The sequence below is a fragment of the Vicia villosa genome, unplaced genomic scaffold (genome assembly GCF_029867415.1).
Source record: "Vicia villosa cultivar HV-30 ecotype Madison, WI unplaced genomic scaffold, Vvil1.0 ctg.000645F_1_1, whole genome shotgun sequence".
Classification (NCBI taxonomy): Eukaryota; Viridiplantae; Streptophyta; class Magnoliopsida; order Fabales; family Fabaceae; genus Vicia; species Vicia villosa.
The window spans coordinates 278,508-288,502 of NW_026705289.1; the positions used below are offsets into that span (position 1 = coordinate 278,508).

General features: G+C 38.3%; 1 protein-coding gene across 1 annotated transcript; it reads right to left on the reverse strand.

Annotated features, from left to right (window-relative positions):
• Positions 1-6,305: 6,305 nt before the first annotated feature.
• On the reverse strand, positions 6,306-8,005 carry LOC131630117 (uncharacterized). The gene is made up of 3 exons (XM_058900909.1): positions 7,337-8,005; positions 6,926-7,235; positions 6,306-6,811 (listed from the first exon to the last, which is right to left on the reverse strand). The coding sequence occupies exons 1-3, from the start codon at positions 8,003-8,005 to the stop codon at positions 6,306-6,308; spliced, it is 1,485 nt and encodes a 494-aa protein (XP_058756892.1).
• Positions 8,006-9,995: the final 1,990 nt, after the last annotated feature.

A 9,995-nucleotide genomic window follows, 5' to 3' on the forward strand; every position in this document is an offset into this window, starting at 1 on the left:
CTCCCGCTTCACGCTTGAGGATGCTCATCTAGGGATTTTTGATTTCTGCTTGGGGATGAGAGCCATTTGAATGATTGATCTTGATGCACCCTGACTGGGGATAAGGGAAATAAATAAACCATGTTGGCGGAGCGATTCAAGACAGCTACTTGAAGATTACTTTGTGGGGATATGATCATGTGACACAGGCTCTGTGGGAAGGCATGGATGCCTTAAACATTGCCCCTAGTGTTTATAGTGATTCCCATTCTTGGGCTTGTGTTGATTGAGGCACCAATGAGTATTGGTCGACGTGTCAACTGGACTTGCCTAGATTTGCCCCTGCTGGTAGGGATTTTGGAAAGATTTGCCTCGCGAGGACTTTTATGAGATGCGTACTATGGGTGACATGCCCCTAGTAATCAAAAATTGAGGATGATGCCCCTGATTGATTGAGAGGTAGCTTTAGACCCACTTGGGTGCATGCCCCTGATTGTTTGGCATTCTCGAGAGATTCTTGGAATCTTGACTTAATTGCCCCAGATTTATTGGACAAAGCATGTCATGCCCCTTGTATACATTGCTTCTGGAGTGATCTTGTCTGTCGGGATAACTGTTAGTTATTAGTCGTACTCTGTGCAGATTCTTCCTGTTGCTAACATTTGAAATTATGTAGCAGAATATGTTTAATAATGAATTCATGAGATGCAATGCATATGTCTGTCTTGAGTTTTTTTGAAAAATATTAAAATAGGAGATGTAAAAGCGTGATATTTGTAAAAACGTGATGTTTGTAAGAACGAAATATCAACTCAACATTTTTGGTAAACCTTCAGGAGTCAGGATACCTTTTTGGTGACAGTATGCTTTCGAACTAACCACGCTTCAGTTAGGACTTTCGAGGGTTGTAACGTGGCTTGGTTCACGGTTTAAGAAACAAAGGATAATGGCTCAAAGTTTATTTGTACACATCCCAATCTTCATGACGTTCTTTGATCCTATGCTCAGTTAACTTTGTGTTTAAGTCTTAGCAGAGCTTGAAGTCATACCATTGACATTTGATGATGGTTAAAGTACTGAAAGCTTATTTAGACAGACAGTCATCCTTTCTTGTAATGTTTTCTTTTGTCGAGGATTTGCAGTGACCTCTTTTTTGAATTTGTTGTCCCTAACTTTTGCCTGAACTGTTTATTTTGAGATTACAGATAGCGGGATATTTCGATTTTTGGTAAGTCTCCTTCATAGGTTTTAACTTAACAGTTCTTTTTTCCTTTTGATAGATGTTGACTGTGTGACTTAACGGTTACGGGAACCCATCATTATTAGTGTAAACAACGGCTTGTATAATTAAGTTAACTGAATAACTACCCTGCCCCAGGTTATGATTAAAGGGTTTCGATTTGCACGTGAAAGAAAATTCCTACTTCTTAGGCTTAAAGGGGTTGATGAGGGATTAACATCCTTATATCTCCACTGTTTAGGAATTGAAACAATGCCTGTACATTGTCAGCATAGTCTGATCAAAAGCATCACTGTATGAGGTTGCGGCATCGTCTTTGTCATCCTCCCTCAAAAGGTTTATAGCTTAGCATGAGTTGAATATCACAAAACATATGCAAAGTAAAGATACAATTTAAATGAGTGATAGCGAAATAATTTATTCAAGACAAACATATGCAATGCACTGATGATGATTATTAAAACAGATAATGTCTATCATAAGTCGAATGTTAAACAGACAGAATAAAAATTGGGCATGAAAATAAGTCTAATGATTAAAAAGTTCATCCTTCTAGACATTAATCAGTCTTGTCGTGATTAGGCATGGGAGCAGTGATCACTACAGGAGTCTTGGGAGGGTTGATTTCCCGAGCATCAATCATATCTTGGATCTTGTTCTTCAATGGCCAACAATCATTTGTATCCTGTCCAGGGCTATTGGAATGATATGCGCACCTCGCATTGGGCTTATAGCTAGGAGCGGAAGTGTTGGGCTTCACAGGAGGATCCCTTACAGTAATCAAGTTTGCCTTCAGCAGATGTTGCAGTACCTGAGCTAACGACATATTGATCTTTGTGAACTGACGCCTTGGTGCACCTGGCTTGCTTCGTTGTTTTGGATTTGCTTCAACAGATAGGTTGCGTTCATTACGACCTTTCTGGTTGTACATAGCATTAGCCATATGAGGCTTCTCAGGTGAGTTGAAGTCAATGATCTTGTCGTCAATTAAGTCTTGAATCCTATACTTCAATGGTCCACAATCTTTAGTATCATGACCAGGACTGTTTGAATGATAAGCACATCTTGCATTATACTTGTACCCAGGAGTAGGATTGGCTGGAGCAGAGTATGAAGGCAGTAGAGTTATCAGACTCCGATTGAGCAGGTGTTGCAAAGCTTGAGACGATGGCACGTGCCATGGAGCCAATGACCTTTTAGGTTTGGATTTCCAAGTACGTTGGCCACCCTGTTGCCTACGCTGATCTTTCTGCTTCTTGGTTAACAAGATTCTTAGTTCGTCTTGCCCCTTGGACAAATTCAGAATCAAGGTTTGGAACTGGGCATTCTGAGCCTGAAAATTTTTGACTGATTGCCCAAGATATATTTGTGTTGAAATAAACAGCGAGAGAAGATGAGAGACCTGTTATGGAAACCTGTTATGCAATGTTATGAATGAAAATGCAATGTTTTCAAGGATCTTTAGGAAATTTAGTTTGCGACATTTAGACATTGAATCAGTCACAGCTTCGTCTGAAGAATCTTGGCTTTCGTCCTTGAACGTCCTTCTTTGAGAATCTAGCTCACCATGTCCAGTGGGTCATTGCCTCTGATTTGGGATACTTGTACTTCTGAATTTGAAGGTATATTGCTAGAGGAAAATAAATCCTCTTGCCCCTTGATAGGTATTGTGTCTTTGAATTGGAAGACGTCTGGCTAGAGGAAAGTAAATCCTCTTGCCCCTTGATGAGAACTTAGTCTTTGATAATGGCACCTGAAATTGTGCGCCCTAAATTCCTAAGATCCTTGAAAGGGTTAGTTAACATGCTATGTTATGATGTTATGATGTCATGATGTTATGCAAGTGCAATGCATTAGGCAAAACGTAAGGTAGTAAGGACAAACGAGTCTTACAAGAAAAACCTGAAAGGAAGTCAAAGGGTTAGCAGCACACACAAGCAAGTCACACAAGTGTCCTTAGGTTTAAAGGCTTGCATGGAGTCTGACCAGGTAACTACCCTTCCCCAAAGGTACTTCTATGGATAAAGAGATTTCAGCAACAGGGTTCTACCAGTTACTCAGAATTGTCAGCCCCTCTAAAGCACCCACGGACATGATGCATTCGCATCATGCAATGATACTTTAAGAGAGAGCCTATCTGAGTTGTAGTATCGGCTAGCGACTAGGCCCTCAACATTTGTCAAGGGTAGCCCCCCCACTACGTCCTAAAGGCCAAGATGGGTTAAAGGTAACTAAAGGTCCTTAAGCTCCGGCGCACCCAAAGTTACATACATAGACCTCCCTCATTTGAGAAAGGTGTGCATATATCTATGGAGTCCTAACTCAAGCGTGAACTTCATATTGACTCATCTCCCACATATGTGAAAGAGGTCTCCATGACTATGCCATTCCTATCTTATGTGTACTTGAATCCGGGTATAGGATTCGTCCTTCAGTTAATTCCCAAAACAACCCTGAAAAATAAAGCAAGCAAAGCAAACAATAGAAAAAATTTAAGTGATCCTAAACTTTAAGGTAACCCTTCTTTAATAAGGTGGGAGAACTAACTTTTTCAAATGTCGCGGTAAGCAAGAGTCGCCACCGACTTTTATTTTATCCAATTTATAGAAAGGCTAAAAGAACAGGAAAAGACTTTTTAAAAAGATTTTGAGTTCGGGGGGTAAGTTATACAAAGGGAAGGTTTAAAGCATCCTTTGTATCCATGGTTATCCATGGGCTCTTAATTGCTTAGCTCACTTTTTGTTTTCAAAATGTTTGAATTGTTTGGAAAGTAGTGTGTGAATAGAAATTTGAATAAGAAATTTATCTTGTAAATAAGCGTAGTCCTTTTGAATCCGATTTCGAAAAAGAGTGGGAAAAGATTTTGAATTTAGAGCAAGCAATTAGTAGCAACTACCCTATGTTTTAAAATTTGTTCTTTTAGCTTTTCAGAGCTATCCATACCATAGGAGGGTAGGAAGTCCTTTCATTGGATGTAAAGGGTCATCGAGGTTTATCATTCGCCATAAGACAGTCCATGCCATAAAGAGGGCAGGTAGTCTATGGTAAGGATATAATAGTCATTTAATCTTTAGGCAACAGGCGAGGATACCTTAGCAATGAGACAATCATCTTATTTCTGAGGCAGCATCGAGGGACAAAAATGATGATGAATGAACTGAGGGCAACATTTGCTTTAGGTATCCTCGGAATCGAGGGACTTGACTATTTCTCACAAATAAAGGCAACAGGCAACAAGGCAACGAGAAGGGTTACCCTAAAGGTGTGTGTGTGTGCATCAATCACGTGATTCAGTTTGGATATTTTATCTTGTAATTAGGAAAACTAAATTCATTAGCAGGCTTGAACTACCTAGGATTACTAACCACGTAGTTAATATCATACGGAAATTAAAAGGCAGAAAATATAAAGTCCCACACTATTACAATAAACACATGTGGGCAGGAAAATAATGGCAGGAATTTGAAGGCAGAAAAATAAAACCCGAAACTATTACATGGCTTTGGGGCAGATACAAAATTAAACAAATGATAATAAGCGTAATAATAAGGTAACCCCAAATGGGGGAAAAAGTTAACCACAATTAATAGAATAGGCAAGGCAAAAATAAATGGCAAATAAATAAATAAACAAGTTTTACCACAAAAATAAATAAAACCTAAGTGTTAAAACCTAATGGGAAAACCTAAGGGTTAAAACCTAATGGGAAAACCTAAGGGTTAAAAAAACTAATGGGAAAACCTAAGGGTTAAAACCTACCGTTACAGCTCTTACTTATTGATAAATTCCAAGGTTTACCTATGGTTTTTGAAGTTTAAGGCTAAACCTGATTAAAAACCTAAAATTAACTTAAAATTATTAAACCAAAAATTAATTAAAATTATTAAATCTAAAATTAAATTAATTAGCCTAAAAATAATTATTAGCCTAAAAATAAATTAATTAGCCTAAAATAATTATTAGCCTAAAACTAAATTAATGTGATAAAATCCTAACCCTAATTCATGAAAATGGACAACATCTACCTATTATATATATTTTAGGGTTAATGGTTAAAAAAAGAGATTTTACCAAGGTTTTCAAGGGCAATGAAGCAAACAAATAAGTGTAAGGAAGAATTGACACCTGCTCCCCTTTGGCCAAAGGAGGTACCTGCAAAAATAATGCAAAAATAAAATAATAATAAGAATAAGAATATTAGTAATAGTAATAATAATAACACAAGAAAAGAATTGGGTTTTAGCAAATTAAATTATGGACAAAATTACGAATAACCTTGATTTGGCCAAATACCAAAAGGTTTTTGGCCAAATATGAATAACCTTGATTTGGCCAAATACCAAAAGGTTTTTGGCCAAATATGAATAACCTTGATTTGGCCAAATACCAAAAGGTTTTTAGCCAAAAAAAGCAATTGGGGTACCATCCACTTGGTCAATCCATAGAAAACCTTTCGGTCGTGCGTCGTTTGCCCTCAAATTCTTACCGATTGCACTACGTCAATTATTTGAAATAAAATGACATAGACAATTATAAGAGGGAAAATTTTGGGGTATGACAGCAACCAACATGCAAAGCACCTTCAATCTCCCCCTTTGGCAAATTTTTGGCTAAAACATCATGTCACACCATACCAGAGAAACACTTGCAGCGGATGGTCAAAACAAACATAAGCTAATACAAACAATCAGCATACATAAGCAGTATGCACACAGTGCTCAGACAGATCAGCATACATAAGTAGTATGCACACAGTGCTGAGACAAAAACAGACAGTGCATGAGAGTAGCACAAGCATAAGCCACAAGAGTAGAACAAGCACAAACAGATCAACACAAATATAAGCAATTAGAATTGTTGATCACACACAACCACCAGTCTTGTTGTTCTGGGGTGACACATATTCTTTTCTCCCCCTGTTTGTCCACAAATGTTGCCAAAGCCAAAAGAAGTGTCTTCTCCTCGCTTAACGAGTTTAAATAAGTCCAAAAATAAAACAGACCAAAAAAAAATTAAAACAGGTGGAACTAAATGTTACAGAACAAACAAAACAAAAAAAAATAAACACACTAGACTCTAGTTGCAATTACTGCTCAGAGTCAGAACCAGCTGAGGTGTCTGAAGAACTTTCTATCTCAGAGTCATCAGCATGACTAGCACTTTCTTCCTCCACTTCTTGATCATCTTTGTCTTCTATCTCTTCTGTACCTGCAAACTCCTCATTCTCATCCATTTCCAGAGTTCGTATCATTTGTTCAAGAGAAATTTTTCTAGCTTCCAATTCTTTGCAAGTCTCTTTTAGGATTGCTATGACTTCTGCTTTACTGACTGATGCTTCAGATTTGGAAGTTTTAGTTGATGTCATGAAAATGTCTGGAACATGCTTTCCTTTAAACAGTTTGTAATGAAAAGCCAACAGACTTTCTCTCTTGCACACCACATCATGTTCGTTGAGAATGTTTGGATATTGATCCAGAATTATACCACTCAAGAGGGATGGAAAGGCAGTTGGACCCTTAATACTGAAGCTTCCAGCATGCTTCATGGTTTGGTCAAAAATATATGCTCCATAATCAAACTTTGCCTTTGTTCCTACAGCATACAGAAATCTACCAAGCACAGTTGAGATAGTGGACTTATGATTTGTTGGAACCTAATTAGCTGCTCCTATTTTGTGAAGCATTGCATACTTGATGCTCAGCTTACTTGCAATTAGTTTCTCTTTCATGGGCCAGCTTTTTACCTGCTTGGCTGTGATCACTTGACAAACTTGGTTGTCTGTCACTTCCAGCTCAGTTTGAACTTCATCTATTCTTCCCAAGAATTTATTAATCACAGAAGGAGAGAATGATACACACTTACCTCTTACAAACAACTTTCTGTAGTATGCACTTCTGTTATTGTCACACTCTTCAGATAGGTTTACCACAAATTCTTTGACCAGCTTCTCATAGCATTTGGGAAGATTGCACACAGTTTTTAGCAGTCCAGCTTCTTGAATCAGTTCTAGGACCTCCTTGTTTTCAAGAGCATTAGGAGCCATTCCCGTTCAACAGCCAAACTCTTTTGAAGAATATATTTCCATCTGCTGACACTAGAGGCATAGTGGAAAGATACATTATCAATGGGAACATTAGGGATACTAGCAGCAAGCTTACTGGCTATAGGCTTCTTACTTGATGGGATGTCAGGGACACTTACTTCAACATCAGATTCAGGTTCAACAATTTCCCGCTCTTTTCTTTTCTTTGGAATGACCCAGCTCCATGATTTTGAGGGACCAACCCTTTTACTTTTGGTAACAGCTTTTCTCTTCATTATACTGGTCTCAGAAAAACAAGTAGACAGTTCACTTATAGTGAGATCACCAATATAAGATTCTTTATCTGATTCATCAGAATCATAAGATTCATCAAATTCGTGATGGTACATTTTCAATTCTTCCTTGATCATTGAGTAGTCAGAGGGGTGGACAGGAGTGTCAGGCTTCCATAGATAGCAATTATCCTTAGATCTAACTCCCTTCATGACTTCCTCATTTTCTTCATTTGTGATGATACACTCATCTTTGGTGAACTTAGCATGGAATCCTTCATCACACAACTGACTGATGCTTATAAGGTTTGCAGCTAAACCTTGTACAAGTAGAACATTGTTTAGATTAGGTATACTTACCCCTTTGGTCTTCCCAACACCTTTGACTTCTCTTATATCTCCATCACCAAGAGTTACATAGTTGTTTCCTTCCAATTTGAAATCTACTAGAGAGTTCTTTCTCCCGGTCATATGATTTGAACAACCGCTATCAAGTTATCAGTCTTCTTCTGCTGGCATCCTTATAGTCGTATGTGCTATTAGAGAAACATTCTTAGCTATCCCAGATTGTTTCCTGGTACAGGTATCATGATTATGTTTGACTTTCTGAGTTTGGTCTGGATATCCAAATAGCCTGAAACATAATGGCTTTATGTGACCAAATCTTCCACAGTGATGACACCTCCACTTCTGAAACCTTTTCTTTGGTAGCCTCTTTTTTATGTTTCCTCGATGTTGTGACATTTGGATTTACATCAGGTTAGTCACACACTTCTTGGATTCTGTCCTCCATAATCAAGAGATTAATTCCTCTTTAGCCACGAATCCCACTCCAGACATGTCTCCTGATCTTTGTCTAGATTCCAGAATTCCTTCTAGAGTATCAGATCCATTGTTCAGCATTTTGAATGACTTGGTCATTTGATCAAGTTTTTGGTTCAACATGCTTGCTTCATTACTGAGGGAGTCTATAGTTGCAAGATGTTTAATCTTTTCAGATTCTAGATCTCTTATAATCACCTCTTGCTTCTCCAATTGTTTGCAAAAGCATTCGCCCTACACAACTTCTTGTACGAGGCAGCTAGTTCATCAAAGGTTAGCTCATCATCACTAGAATCATCATCAGATTCATAGATTCTTGTTGAAACTGTGACATGCTTTGCAGTTTCTTTTTCTGAATCTGACTCTTCGTCAGACCAAGTAACAGTCAGTCCTTTCTTTTGCTCCTTGTGGTAGGTAGGACATTCAACTCTAATGTGTCCGAATCCTTCACATCCATGTCATTGAACCCCTTTCCCTAGATATGGCTTCTCTTCAGCTTTGAATCTTTTGCTTGAGTCATATGTCTGACTGATGTCATAGGAGGTGTTCTTGACATTGGGTCTGGACTTCTGATCTACTCTTTTAATAAGTCTGTTGAAGGGTTTTCCAAGCATGGCTATGGCGTCTTATAAATTCTCATCGCTTACACCATTGCTTTCTTTTGGATCATCACCTGTGTTGGTAACAAACGCAATGCTTTTGTTCTTCTTTTCAACAGGCTCACAGATGCTTGACTCAAAGGTTTAAAGAGAACCAAGAAGTTCATCCAGCTTCATGTTGCTGATGTCTTGAGCTTCCTCTATGGCTGTTACCTTCATGTCAAATCGCTTAGGCAGTGATTTGAGAATCTTCCTTACCAGTTTTTCTTCAGTCATTTTCTCACCTAAGGATGCAGAGTTGTTTGAAATCTCTAGGACATTCATGTAAAACTCATGAATGGTTTCATCCTCTTTCATCTTGAGATTTTCAAACTTAGTGGTAAGTAACTGAAGTCTCGACATCTTTACCTTTGACGTACCTTCATGTGCTGTTTTGAGAATATCCCAAGCTTCTTTAGCCAACTCACAGTGTTGCACAAGTCTGAAGATGTTCTTGTTGATACCATTGAATATTGAACTTAGGGCCTTGGAATTGCCCAACGCTAAATCTTCTTCAGATTTTCTCCATTGAGTTTCAGGGATTAGAACAGTGGTTCCATTTACCAGAATTTTCTTAGGATGTTTCCATCCACTTTCAACAGCTCTCCAGGCCTTGTTGTCCACTGACTTAATGACTGCTACAATACGAGGTTTCCAGTAGTCATAGTTAGATCCATCCAAGATAGGTGGTCTGTTTCCAAACACTAACAGTTCCTTCTCCATAGTACCATAATTTTGCTATCCCTAGATCTCACCCAGATGTAAATAGGCAGGGTGCCTAATCTAATGTCAATTGAAAATTCTAGTAACAGACGCTCGATGTCAAACTGGATGTTATGACATCCACAATTACACATCACAGACAATAATAGTAAACAGCACAAAACAGTAAAGAACAGACAGAGTTATTTACCTAGTTCGGTTCAAACAACCTACTCTACGGGCTACCAAGCCAGGGATGAAGTCCACTATTAGCAGTATCTATTCAGAGCTAAACTCCC